Consider the following 15320-nt stretch of genomic DNA (forward strand, 5'->3'; position numbering starts at 1 on the left):
TTGTATACCTCAACGACCCAGTAAGCTATGCCAGCATAGCACAATCTCCTGGTAGGGTCTCCCATGCTGGACAGGTCAAAAGATAAAGGCTAGACTAATAAGGATCACCTGTTTCCAGAGATAAAAATGGGCTCATATAGAGCCAACAACCCTACTTAGAAGCATCAATGACAATTCAAAACCAAGACTTGGAAGAGGAAGGCCTTTCTTTAGAGAAAGACATAGCAGAGTCATTGAATAGTGAAGAAAAGTCACATCATTGAGTGCAAAAGGCTTAAGTAAGCAGGAAAACATTACCCAATATCTAAGAATATATTACTATATCTTTTTTTTTATTTTCTAGACAGTAAGGAATATTTCAAAGGTGATTTGGCAACTATTTCTAGCAGATCAAGTGATAATATAGAAGCTTCCTCACCAACTCATCTTAAGAACCGGCATTAAACACATAAAAATTTTGCCACTGGAGAACAGGCCAGTTGAACCTAGATAACATCTGCATAGGATTTTGTACTTTATCCCACAACATGAACCAAGGCAGAGAAAACAGAGTGTAAAATTTTAAACAAAAATATGAAGTGAATAACCTGTTGTGAATTTTATCTATGAGCTAGAAGCCAAACATTCTAGTCATCCAACCATTTTGTTTCTGGTATGTCATATATTTTTTAATACAAGCGGTCTGACTGATGATAGAAACACACCATTTAACTTTCAACTAATTTCCTAAAAGAGTAGTTTGTGGGATCTGAAAAATGTTTCACATACAAAATCAAAGCTGTGAGTTATATTAGATGCAATCATATTGAAATTTTCATCCTTTAGAAGTTTAACAAAACTAATCGCTTACAAAATATTAAACAATGGTGCACATTTATTTGGTATTCTTTATGACTTTTGTTAGTAAAACTAATGGAAGCCAAACAAGCCCAGGATATTGTTGTATCCTCTGCTCTTAATAACACCAGTCAGTTATTGTTACCTAAATGCACTTAATGTTATCAGCTAGTTATTATGATCACATTGGGTTGGAGCCCAAAGTAATCACACGATGTGACTTCCACCGTATATGAAAGACTAACGAGTAAAAGATATTTCTAAAAATTAAATAAGACACTCAAAGGTCATTATTTTACATTATGGTTCTTTAACAATTCAAATCAACTATTTATCAAACAAATGACAACCTTAAAAGACTGATTTTTTCAAGTAACAGAATTTTGCAATAGATTGTGGAGATTTATAAGTAGGTCCAAGCTGTCCCTAAAGTTGTATAACTATTTCTTATTAGAGAGTGTAGTTTTGATGATCTCATGACAGAATTGTCTCTGCTTAGTATACATTGACACTATGGTCAAATGACTAGTTTCAGTTGACTATACAGTGTCTATGGTCTTATGACAAAGTTGTCTGTCTTCTCTACATAGTCACTATGGCGGTCTTATGATAGAATTGTCTATGTTCACTATATAGTCTATGGTCTTACAATTGAATTGTCTGTTTCATACATAATCACTATAAAGGCAGTGATCTTGCAGAAGGTGTTAGCAAGCCAGGCAGAATGCTTAAGTGACATTTCACTCATCTTTACATTCTGAGTTCAAATTCCACCAAGGTTGACATTGCCTTTCATCCCTTCAGGATTGATAAAATAAGAACCAGTTAAGCACTGGGATCAATGTAATCGACTTAGGCCCTCCCCTGAAATTGCTGGCCTTGTGCCAAAATTTAAAACCAATATATAGTCACTATGGTCTTACGATTGTTGTCTTTGTTCAATGTTAGTCCCTATAGTCATATGAAACAAGTGCCTATGTTTAATATACATAGTCACTATGGTCATATGACTAGTTTCAGTTGACTATATAGTCTCTATGGTCTCATGGCAGTGCAGTCTAAATTGACTATATAGTGTATGGTCTTACAATTGTCAACAGAATCAACTAAATTAATTCTCAAAAATTTATGGCTAAATTGACTCCATAACCTCAATAGTCTTACAACTGTGCTGTCTAAATTGATCATGCAGTCTCTATTTCTTATGCTGGTGCTGTTTCAAATGATAATATAGTTGCTATAGTCTTATGACTAAGCAGTCTAAATCAACATTACCATTTCTTTGCACTTATGACTGTTGTTTAAATTGACTAATAGTCTGTGTAGTTCCATGTGTCAAAATTCACTATATGCAATCTACATTGTTTTATTATTGTGTTGCTTAAATGACCTATACAACTACAACTGCTGCAGTCATTTGACCACTGTTAAAATTAACTATATGGTCATTATAGCATAATGAGTGTTTAAATCAATTAGTGTTTCTATGGTCATATGATGTATCTAAATTGACTACATAGCCTCAATGATTGTGTAGTCTTTTTAACTATTGGAATTAAGTATATGTGAAGGAGCAGGTGCATGGCTAGTGGTTAGAGTGTTGTACTCATGACTGCAAGATCACAGTTTCAATTCCTAGACTGGTGGTTCATTGTGTTCTTGAGCAAAACACTTCATTTCACGTTGCTTCAGTCTACTCAGCTGAAAAAATGAGTAATACTGCAACAGACTGGAATTACATTCAGAGGAAATGTCAGCCTACTTTCTTAGATAGTGGGGTAGCATCATTTGAAAGCTACAACAATGCAAGGAAGTACATTGTGACCAGTGGTGTAGAACAATATCCGATAGTCGGGCTGATGCAGTGAATTATATAGTAATAACAAGCTAAATTCGACAGTTGCATAAAAAGAAAGCGAAACACAATATGCCTTCCAACAATAAAAGTATTTTAAAAATATCAAAAAATGTCAACTTGATTAAAAGTAGCCACTCTCAGCTTCCACCATGGCCTCAAAACAGCTCCAGAAACTGATGTATGTATTCTTTACTATGTCCCTGAGGATATCTTTGAACACGTCCTTGATCTAGGCCACCAGCTCGGCCTTGGTGTTGCAGGCAGAATGATAGGTATCTTTCTCAACTGCACCACCCACACATAGTAATCCATGGGATTACACGTGGGGGAATCAGGAGACCAGAATTTGGGGATGGTGAAGAAATTTTCCAAGAACCACTTCTGACGACTCTTTCCAGAGTCATGGCAAGAAGCTGAATCCTGCTGCCACACATATGGCCTTCCAACAACAATACTCGCCTGCCAGGGATTGACTACAGTCTCCAACAGTTTCATTTGAATTGAGCCTAAGGCCCTGTTCAAAAGTGTGCGGATGAGTTCCAGCATGCGGACGCAATCAAAGTGCCTACTGTGTCCCTTTCTGCTAGCCATGCCATCCTAGTCTTCATTACAGCCAGCCATGTCATGTCATGTCTTACAGCCTTTACAGTGTTCACAGAACATTCCGCAGTAGTCATGTGTTGGCATTTTGATACCCAGCATAAAACATCACAATACAAGTAACTCTTCCAACATCCAGACAGCTTCCAGTTCTCCATGTTAGCTACTCTTTTCAACTATAACTTTAACCCTTTAGCATTTGAACCAGCTACACCCAACCAAAATATTTTACCTGTTTTATGTCCCAAACTGATCAGATTCTGCATCTCACACCTACCCTACAATGTTAGTCTAAAAAATATACAGCCACATAATCAAAATCTCAAGGCTACAAGTTAATGCAGAATAAATTTGGAGCAATGTGAATAAATAAGCATTACATTTCATAGAATAATCAGAATTCTAAAAGGTTAATCTTCATACTCTCCAACACCATTGACTGTTCACCGATACATTAAAGCTGTTTCTGAAAAAGGGAAACACAAAAATTGTCAAATTTAGCCTGAACACCCCTACCTTGTATAATCATGGTATATGACTGTGCTGTCCAGATTGACTATAATCTTTAAGACCTTAATACTATGTTGCTTAAATTGACTATAGAGTGTCAATGGTCTTTATGATGTCTATGTAGTTGACTAAATAGTCCCCATAGTTTCATAATTGGGTTGCATAAAAGGAGTAATTAGTCTCTATAGTCTTATGACTGAGTTTTGCCTAAATTAATTATATAGTATATATGAACATATGACTGCTGTATCTAATATAACTATATAGTTTGTGTAAACTTGCTAATGTTTACATTGCTAGATATGCATATAATCTTTTAAATATGTTGTCTAAATTTACTGTATACTGTCTATTGCCTTATAACTATGGTCTAAGTTGAATGCATAGCTTTTATAGTCTTTTGACCATATTATCTAAGTTTACTACATAGTCTCTAATATCATAGGACTAGATGATATAGCTTACAGATCCTATGAATGTGCTGTCTAAACTGACTATATATAATCTCTATGATATTATGATTTGGCTCTTATGCTGGAGTTGTCTGAGTTAAATGTAGAGTCTGTATGGTCTTATGATTGTTGTCTGATTTGACTACATAGTAACTACAGTCATAAAACAATAATGTAGATTACATTTTATATATGGTCACTCTAATATAAAAACATTGTATAAGTTGAATGCACATCTATGATATTAAGACTATTTCATCTAAATTAATTATATAGTTAAATAGCATTATAACTGCTGTATAAATTCATTAGATAATCTTCATAGTCTAAGAATGCAATGTCTAACTTCAGTGTATAATCTCCACCCTTTTATAACTACACTGTCTAAATTGACTGTATAGTCATTGTGGTCTTATGAATGATGTCCATATTGACTGTATTATCACAATGCCTCACAACTATTGAAGACTATACAGTATCTATGCTCTTATGACTGTTTTCTTAACTAATTATATATTCTTAAGGCAGCAAGCTGGTAGGAATGTTAGTGCACCGGGCAAAATGCTTAGCGGTATTTCGTCTGTTGTTACGTTCTGAGTTCAAATTCCACCGAGGTCGACTTTGCCTTTCATCCCTTTCGGGGTCGATAAATAAAGTACCAGTTTCGCACTGGGGTCGATGTAATCAACTTAATCCCTTTGTCTGTCCTTGTTTGTCCCCTCTATGTTTAGCCCCTGTGGGTAGTAAAGAAATATATATATTCTCTATGGCTTTGTGACTGTAACTTGTAAATTGACCATATAGCATTTCTGGTCTTATATCTGCGTTGTCTAATTGGACTTTATTCCTTATTTTATAACTGTCAATTATGTTAGCTATATAGTCTTTATGATATATATGATTGCCTTCTTCAATTTGACAGCAAAGTTTCCATGGTTGTATAACTACATAGTCATACTATTTTATGACTAAACTATAACTAACTAAACTACTTCTATGGGTTTACAACCATATCACATAAATTAACAATATCATCTCTAAGGTTTTATGAGCAGGCTGTCTAAATAGACTACAGTCTCTATGGCTTTGTAGAATGTTGTCAAAATCAAATGTTTTTTAAATTAACTATATAGTTCCTATTGTCTTATGGCTCGTCTAGATTGAGTGTGTGATGTAAATTTGATTATATAGGATCTATGGTCTTCTCTCTTGTTCAAATTGATAACATAGACAATATGGTCTTATGACTATCTAAAAATTGACAATACGTAGTTTTAATGGTCTTTGATGACAGTGTTGTTTTAAGTTAAATATATAGCCTTTTTGGTCTCATCATAACACGATTTCTATGATTTTTAAGATGTCTAAATTGACTTTCTTGTCTCCTAGTCTAATGACTATTGTGTAAGTCGAATATACATTATCTATGAACTTAAGACTAAGATGTGTAAATTAACTATATAGTTTGAATGGTCTTATGAATGTGTTCTTTAAATTACTATATAATCTCTAGTCTCGTGACTGTGTTGTCTAACTTTACTATATACTCTCCAGTCTAAAGACTGCTTTGTTCGCTATAGTCTCATAACTGTGTCATTTAAATTGACTATATAACCAATATGGGCTTATGGAGGCTTTCTTTTATGACAATGTAGACCTAAGGGTCTCAAGGCTGTCGCCATGGTTGATTATAAAGTATCAATGATCTTATAACTATGTTACCTAAATTTACTATACAGTCACTAAAGGTCTTATTACTGTTTAGTCTAATTTGAGTATATAATTTTTATGGTTTTATATTGTCTAAATTGGTTATATAATTATTATAGTCTTATGCTTGTATCCTAAATTGACTCTGTACTATCTACAGTCTTATGAATGTTGTCTAAATTGACTATATTGTCCCTTTGGTCTCATGACAGTGTTGTTTCTTGATTTGTAGCAAGTAACTCATCAAAGGAAAGACTACATTCAATCATGACAGCAATTTGAACTCACATCCACAGAATTTGACTTCCCACTTAAATCTATTGAAATCAGTTGATATTTCATTTTCCAGTAACTTGATACATCACAGGAACATTATCAGCAGCAGCACTACATGTATTCAAGTCTTATGCTAAACTGTTAACAGTTACTTAATTACTTTTATACAATACTTATTGTTGGACTATCATAGGATTTCAACCAGAAATGACAGATAAATTATTTTCAAACAAAAATTATATTATTCACTCCATAGATGGACTGATCTGAACAATGGGCCATTCTAGTGAATATTATAAGAGAATGAGTTGATTCACTCAATGCTTCTCAATAGACTGGTTTGCAGGAAGTCATGCACGTTACTCATGGAATGAATTGGTAACCCTTTGGACTTTTACCACTGTCAAACAATGGCCCTTTTTGCCAATAGCAATCATTACAGCAACCAACAGCTAACCATACCTTAATTTGAGTTAAACAGCTTGCACTTATTATAATTTTTTTCTTGCACAGACAAAACTACTTCAACAAGTAGCATGAATTACTATATTAATTACTATTACAGGCCACAAGCCATTGCACTTTTTGCAACTTACAGTCACAAGAACATTGTCTCTTAAATGAGTGTTACAAATCATAAGCTATTGCAGTTTATGTAGTCTTCATTTTTGGATTCTTTGAAGAATAATGGTTATGTAACAGTTTCCCCCATTTCTTTATGCAGTCCTTTGCATTTTTATTCAACACTGACAGGTCTTCTGTGCTACAGGAGCTGGGTAGGGGAGGACAAACAAGACATTGTTCCATAGTATGGACTGCTTCTCTATTGGTGGTTGGGTCAGTCATGCCACTCCATCTGACCAAAGTAGCCTGTAATCATCCTGTTCTTGTTCCCATGCAGCTAAATGTCTTCAACTGAAGTGATGGTGCTTCTGAGCCAGGAGGGAAGTCTTCAGTGAGGGCTGGGGAGATTTCCATGTCAAGTGGAAGTGGGTCATTCTTTGGCTTTTCCATGCAGAGCTGGAGTCTGCTTTTTTTTTTTTTTGTTGTTTTGTTTTATTTCCTCAGAGCTATACTTCGTGACTTCAGTTATGGAGCTAAGAATCGATGTCCAGGAAAGAGATGGCATTCATCACAAGCAGCCTTTATCATTTCTTCTTGATTGTCCACTTCTCGTCTGATATCAGCATGGGCAATGTCAGCAAGGAGGTGCAGGTTGTGTTGGTAGGTTTCATGTAACCTCTGATCAGGCATCAGATGTTGTTTGATTTTGGGTCAAATTCCTTGGTATGGGTTGATCGCTTCCAGACATGACATGCATATTCCATAAAGAAATAGCATAAAACCAAAGCAGTAGATTTTAATGTTGGTGCAGTGATTCTCTGTTTGTAGTTGACCAGTTTCTGTAGGATGTTGTTTTGGGAAATATCTTTCCATGTGGTATTTTTTTTTAATGTCCTCCTTAAAGGAGAGAGTGTGATCCAAAGTAACTCCAAAGTTGATAGGGTGGGTTCAGTGATCCAGTGATGTTCCAGACCAACTGATGTTAAGAGGTGGTTGGCTTCACAATTCCTAAAATGGAAAACAGACTTGAGTCTTTGCAGGATTGGCAGGTAGCTGGTTACATTTGCAATAGAGAAGTAGTTCATCTGAGGCTGAGATGAGGTTTTGCTTCAACTGCTTCAAACATACTCTCTTGGACTGTGACAAAGAGGTCATCATCATAAATGAACTACTCAGTTTTCTGGTCCACTGACTGATCAATAGCACAGACACTACACAGTAATGAGGCCAGCACACTACCTTGGGGGTAAGTCATTGCATTGTTATTGCCAGTGATTACAATTGTTCAAGACAACAAAAAAGTAACTACCTTTCCATAAACACCTCATCTTTTGTCAACTCCAAGATCTTTTTCAGGAGGTGATGGCTCACAGTGTCATACGTGAGACAGATCAAGGAACAAGTATTCATGCTGCAATCCCTGTTGAGTCAGACATCATACTATCAGCAAATTCTACCAAACACTTCGAAGCCAAGTTGAAAGCTTATGCAATGTACACTTACAAGACATTGTATTTACACTACTCCTACAAGCCACAAGCCATTACAGCTTATACATCATACAGTTACAAGTCACTGCAACATACACTACTGATACAAATCATAAGACATCGCAGTTTCAACAGCCTTTAGTGACACAACCTTAACTTCCATAATGTTAAACACAATCTACATTTCAAACGTAACGCCATATTCACTTAGTCTCTTTTAGATATGCGTGACTAGCTGAGCAAATACCCAAAACAGTAAATTAATTTTTGTCAGTTCCTAGTAACTAAAGTACACTTATTTTCCCGCCTTTTCTTTTTGTTTTTTTTGTGTGTGTGTGTGTTGCTCCAAAAGGTACTGTGAAACACAAACACTTTATATGATATATTTTACACATGACATACTTTATGAATGCTGATATATGAATATTTATAGACAGCATATCTCTATGAATATGATTACATACATATCGCTAATCCATGTTGATAACTTAAAACATTACATTGTCACTCCATGTACTGCTGTCTCGATTATTTTATTTCTTTTATCTTTAACTTGTTTCAGTCATTGGATAATGGCCATGCTGGGGCACTGTTTCAAGGGTTTTAGTCATACAAATTGGCACCTGTACTTATTAAGTCTTGGTACTTATTCTATCAGACTATTTTGCTGAACTGCTAAGTTATGGGGATGTAAGCAAGCCAACACCAGAGATCAAACAAAGGTAGGGAACAAACAAACACACACACACACACACATATATATAATGGGCTTCCACACAGTTTCTATCTATCCAAATCCACTCACAAGGCATTGGTCAGCCTGGAGTTATAGTAGAAGACACATAACCAAGGTGTCACACACTGAGACTGAACCCAGAACCACATGGTTGCTAAGCAAGCTTCTTAACTTCACAGCCAAACCTGTGCCTAAAAGAGAACACATATACACTGAGAGACTTGAACCCACGACATTCAGATCACTTATGGAATTTGCCTTAGAAGTCTGAGGCTCTGCTGTTTGAGCTATGCACAGTTATTTTATATATTACATGAACTACTGGTGTAATCCACTTTCATTGTTGTTTTATGCCCATGGTTCAGTGGATAGGGTGTTGGACTCACAATCATGAGGGAGTGAGTTCTATTCCTGACCAGACTGTGTTGTGATTTTGAGCAAGACGCTTTATTTCACATTGCTCCAGTTCACTCAGCTGTAGAAATGAATTGCAATGTCACTGGTGTCAAGCTGTATTGGCCATTACCTTTCCCTTGGATAATATTGGTGGTGCATGGATGACTGCTGGTCTTCCATAAACTTTGTTGCTGCAATCCCATGGTCATTCATGATCAAAGAAGGTCTTTACCCTTACCCTCTTACTCCTTTCAATAATAATTATTCCCACCACTTACTCAGCCCATACAAATTCCACAGTAGAGGTGGAAAAAGAAATATATAAAGCAATATATATATATATATATATATATATATATATATATATTTGATGGCAGTCACTAGAGATCGAGAAAGACAGTTCTGCAATTTTTTGCTAAACAACCTGCAAGGATGATTCTTTTACCAGTTGGGATTTAAGACCCTAAAAACTTACATTACGTCAGTGTAATTATCTCTCAGATGTGAGACTGACTCCAAATATCAATATTTTAAGATTCCCTAATTCTCTGTTGATTACCACTGGTGTCACGGCAGCATTGATGACAACTCTAAATAGCATGCCTCTGTTGTACTTGGAACTTATATCACCTCACTTAGCACTTTATACAACATCTCTATCAAAGCAGTCTATGCAATAACCCTGGAGCCAATGAAAGTGTGAAGAACCAATTTTAATGGCAACCTCTAAGCAGTTGTTGGCAGGACACCTTCCATTAATCATTGCAGGTAACTAAAATGCTCACACATGTATAAGAGGGGTAGAAACAATTGATAGATCGCTGGTATGTATTCAAAATTGATGATCATTGAACTAAATACAGAAGTCTTAGAAAACTTTACAGCAGTGAACCAATTAATATGTAAACAAATCAAAAAATATCTCATTCCATGGTCTTGTGATTTCGATGTCAAAATTTACTACAGAGCTTTTGTTTTGTGACTGTGTTGTCTAAATAACCATATAGTATCTGTGGTTTTCTGACATGACTATATATTCTCTATGGACTTATAACTTGCTTCTACAGTCTCTGATCTTATCAGTGTTGTCTAAATTGAATGTATGACAACTAAGATCCTACAACTGTTATCTCAATTGACTATGCAGCATGTAGACTAAAATATGTTGTCTAATAGAGTTTGTATAGTTGTCTACAGTTAATATAGTTTCTACAATCTTATGATCATGCTAATTTCACGATATAGTGTCCACAGTCTCAAAACTGTCATATTAATGTATTAAATGGTTTCTATTGACTATGTGCTGAAATTGACAATACACACACACACACACACACATTCTCAATGGTTCTAGGTCTGCATTATGTACCTTGATAATATGATCTTTAAGAAACTATAGCTATGTTGTCTGGCTATATAATTTTACGGGTCTTATAGCCAAAATTCACCACACAGTCTCTATGATCTTACAAAAGGGGTGTCTAAATTGGCTTTAAAATCCCTATGGTCTGATGTATGCATTGTCTTTGTTGATTATATAGACTCAATATCTTATGAATATATCAGGTTGAGTAAAGAGTAAGCAATGTTTTGAACCATGAAGAATTTGTACCAGATTTTTGCAGAGTTTTCAATTTTTTAAAAACATTTTTTTTTTGCAATTGTCTGATAATACAGACATAGACTTGCCCAAATGCATCAATAAATTAACATTGGTATTTTTTTCACCGTTGTTACAACCATCTGAAATGGAACAGTCAAAGCGCAATAGTCAAGCAATTTTGCTATTCAACTTCAAAAAAGGATGTAAAACAGCTGAAACTGCTCATGATATCAACGAAACATTTGGTGAGGAAATGACCAGTTAGCGGTCAGCTCAAAAATGGTTTAAATGATTTCACAGTGGAGACCTGAGCCTTGAATATTATGAGCATAGTGGACACTCATCTGTCATTAATGATGTTCAATTAAAGACTGTTATTGAGAAAGATCCACGTAAAACCATTTGAGGACTGGCAAAAGAACTTCAAGTTAGCCAGAAAATTGCCTGCAACCATTTGCATGTGATTGGAAAATCTTGACAATGTATACTCTATGGCACTATCACTGTGTAATTTAAATTTACCATATCAATTGTTTTGGTTGACTATTTCCAGAATGGAGACAATAATCTTGATTTATTTACACCAAACATTTAACATGTCAGCCTATAAACTCCATTACAGATGTAAAGAAAGACAACTCTTAGAGTATCCCTTTTCCTTTCAACTAACTTTAGCTATACACATACACACACACAAGTACAAATACACAGGCACAAACACACACACACACATGCATGTATATATTTTAATTTGGCTAATCAGATTGTTTTGTTTAACAGTATCTCTCGACACCAGATATAACAATGCAAAGATTCAGGCAAATTGGTTTTAGATACAAATCTAACACTGATAGCTATTGGCTTTCAGCTAATTCTCCCACTCTAGGTAAATGTTTCACTAGCAGATCAATTAATGTCTATAGGCTCACTCATGTGTGATGCATTGTTAGCAAAAGAGCAAACAACTTCGTTTATTAATTAAGTCATTAGTTATTGCATGTATTTACGTAAATTTTATACGTAACAAACCGATGTGTATAGGGATGAAATAACTGCAACAGCCATTCAAAACAAACATAACCTTCACTAAAGTTATGTAACAACATTGTTTACATATTTACATTTTTTGTCAGATATTTATCTATCTGTGTGTGTGTGTATGTGTGTATATACACATACACACACGTGTGAGTGTGTATGTACATATGTTAATATATATGTGCAAGTATGTGTGTGTATATATATATAAATACATATATATATAATATATATATATATATATATATATATGCATGTATGTGTGTGTGTGTGTGAGTATGTATATATATATACATGTGTGTGTATGTATTATTTTGCACATTACTTAATCATTGTTATATGTTTTATCGTATTTCTAATCTTTCTATAAGATGTAATTTTTCTAAATGGTATAATTTAATTTTTTCATTATTGAATTGATAAAAGGTGGTTTTTTTTCTAATTTATATATTTATATATGTTTTCAGTTGTCTGTTTAAGTAGTCTGCACTGTCTGCACAGTCTTACAATTGTGTCCAAGTTCCTTATATAGTCTTTATGAAGTTTCATCACTGTGCCTAAGTTTCAGCTGACCTAAATATAATAAACATCAAACAGGTGACTTAGGAATTGCACATCAAGCTCAATAATGATATTTAGCATTTCTTATAAGAAGAGCACTGTAGCTGAAGAAATGACACAGTAAAGCGGAAAGCACATGACACATGAAGAAAGTCTGTAGAGATGTACAGAATACTCAGCCAATATCTGAAACAAACATTAGTAGCAGTTGCTGACTAACAAATGAGACAAATCTCTTTACTTTATTGCTTTCACAGCAGCTAAGCAGATAAAGGAGAAATCAGACTAGTCTTGCTTTTTAAGAAGCAATCTTTCCAATATTTTTTAGAAAAACAAATGAACATGCTTGCTTACCTAAATAGCGCATGCTCAAATTAAATTTACAAAATCCAAAACTTTTTTCCTAAGTCAGCTTGACATTCCATGTAAAAAATCACCTTCCTAAAGTCAGGAAAGATAACAGGAAGATAACTGAATAAGACAATAATAAACTTTGTGCAAACATTGGAGACCTAGCAGCATGAATGATGTTGAGAAAACTGCATGATAAATAATGCTGGTAGATGAAGTAAAATAAGCTGTTTGCTAGTAAAAGAGCCGACCTTTCATGTTTATACTTGGCAATGCCACTGAGCATCCTCATGATTTTACACTGTGTGTGTGTCCATCTGTTCATCCCCACCCTCAGTTTTAATCAATGTGGCCTAAGTTCATTTAACGAGCTGAAACCATAGTGATAAAATGAGAAGTTGGAATAAGGGAAAGGACAAACTGAAACTATGATGATGTAAGGGGAAGTTGAAATAGTGATGAGATAGAGTTAGCTGAAAACCTGGTCTGGCAAAAGACAAAAAACTGTCAAGAAAGACATGCACCTGTTTCTAATTGTCTCAAGGTGGCTGTGGATCAGAAAGTATGAGTCCTGGAAAGAGCAGTTTTATCAGGAGTAGTGCAAGCAAGAGAAAATCTGGGGCTTGATCAATCCTGGCTGGGTTACCTGGGTGAGGGTGTCTGATGTTGAAAGACCTGAAACTCCTAATGACCCCTCAGAAAACATCACTGAGATATAGAAAAACAAAGACTAAAGCTTGTTTTTGAGAAACATAAGGATTTTTTTCAAACTAACTTTGTAGAAAAGTCTGTAACAATGACTCCGTGTAGATAGAGACAGTGGGGAAAGATACATATCTAAATAAAACAGAAGATGGGAAATGTGCAAATGAAAGAACAGGTTTAAGTTAATATTTCAAGAAAACCATAACATACCAAGTAGGGAGTTTACAAATAATATTGAATATCACATTTGAAAAGATTGATTTGTTTCTTCTAAGCAAAACTAACACTGTAAGACATTATCAATAATTTTTTTTTTTCCTTACACTGATAGCTCAAGTAGAAGGAAAAACAAAGAAATCTAAATTGGACCTTGCTAGATGTAAACAACTTCAAAATTTACATAATAGTTTAAAGAATAGAAGGTAATTTTAAAAACTCTAACGTAGTGGTGTATATCTGTAGCAAATTAATTCAAAGAAAGATAACCAAATTGAATACATTATAGTACTAACTTCAATTTTGATGTAAGTTTAAAAAATATTTCAAAGTGTTAGGTAGAAGTAGCTTTATATTATCCAGGCTCAATAATATCTAATAATGTACACGTAAAAAGCACCATCTGATCGTGGCTGTTTGCCAGCCTCATCTTGCACCTGGGCCGGTGGCACGTAAAAAGCACCCACTACACTCACGGAGTGGTTGGCGTTAGGAAGGGCATCCAGCTGTAGAAACATTGCCAGATCAGACTGGGCCTGGTGCAGCCTTCTGGCTTCCCAGACCCCAGTTGAACCATCCAACCCATGCTAGCATGGAAAGCAGACGCTAAACGATGATGATGATGATGATGATGAATGCACCATAGTTGAAGTGGTCAACTGAATGTACTCCTTAAGATGACTAGAGATCTTTTGATAATAGTATATTAACTTATAAATTCTAATGGTTAGAATTCCTTATATTTTGTTAAAGAAATGAAATGGCCAAGTGGATATGATACTGGAAAACTCTCTATGAGTTATGTTTTGTGGATCTCTTAACAGAATCCTTTATTCTCTAATTACATAACTGTTGAAATAAATTTCAAAATTATTTAGAAATATCATCTATTTAGAGTGATAGTGTACAGAGCAGGTTGAGGGTTAAGAGAGAGTATCATCTCTTGTGTCTTTTTCAAACAGCATAATATCAACAGGTGCTTATGTTTGCTCATCCTTTTAAGACCCCTTTGTAAATATGTCATTCAGTATCTGCTCATTAGTGAACAACCAGCTGGGCCACAGTATACAAGTGACATACATGAAGCCTGCATTCAATAATATCAACCTTAACCCTTTCGATACCAAACTGGCTCTGGCTCTGAGTACAAATGTCTTGTTTTCATATGTTTTGAATTAAAATTTTCCACCAAACCTAAGTCACAATTCATGTTCCTAACACTAGCTTAATGATGACTAAGTTATTTTACTAAATTCTTTGTTATATTTAAAGTAATTGAAAGAAACACAGAGCATCTCAAAATAAATACAGTAACGAAAGGGTTAATGTTAGACTGGTAATTACTTTATCAACATCAGAAGGATAAAAAGCAAAGTCAACTGCAGTGGGATTTTAACTCAAAATGTAAAGGTCTAAA

General features: G+C 34.8%; 1 protein-coding gene across 17 annotated transcripts in view; it reads right to left on the reverse strand.

The window, feature by feature from the left end:
- Window positions 1–15320, reverse strand: part of LOC115219721 (phosphatidylinositol 4-phosphate 5-kinase type-1 alpha) — a 285819-nt gene that overhangs the window by 18389 nt on the left and 252110 nt on the right. For 9 of the 17 annotated variants that reach the window (XR_005002147.1, XR_003882358.2, XR_005002149.1 and 6 more), the window contains one exon: window positions 12986–13072. The exons of 6 other annotated variants lie outside the window; for them this stretch is intronic. Coding sequence is in view for 2 of the 11 variants with exons in the window: in XM_036509547.1 (XP_036365440.1) it covers window positions 13065–13072 (8 nt within the window). In the remaining 9 variants the exon portion in view is untranslated. Of the gene's footprint in view, window positions 1–11611; window positions 11644–12985; window positions 13073–15320 lie in introns of those variants that run through there. 2 more of the 17 variants (XM_036509544.1, XM_036509547.1) reach the window with 2 other exon arrangements.

The sequence above is a fragment of the Octopus sinensis genome, linkage group LG15, assembly GCF_006345805.1.
Source record: "Octopus sinensis linkage group LG15, ASM634580v1, whole genome shotgun sequence".
Lineage (NCBI taxonomy): Eukaryota > Metazoa > Mollusca > Cephalopoda > Octopoda > Octopodidae > Octopus > Octopus sinensis.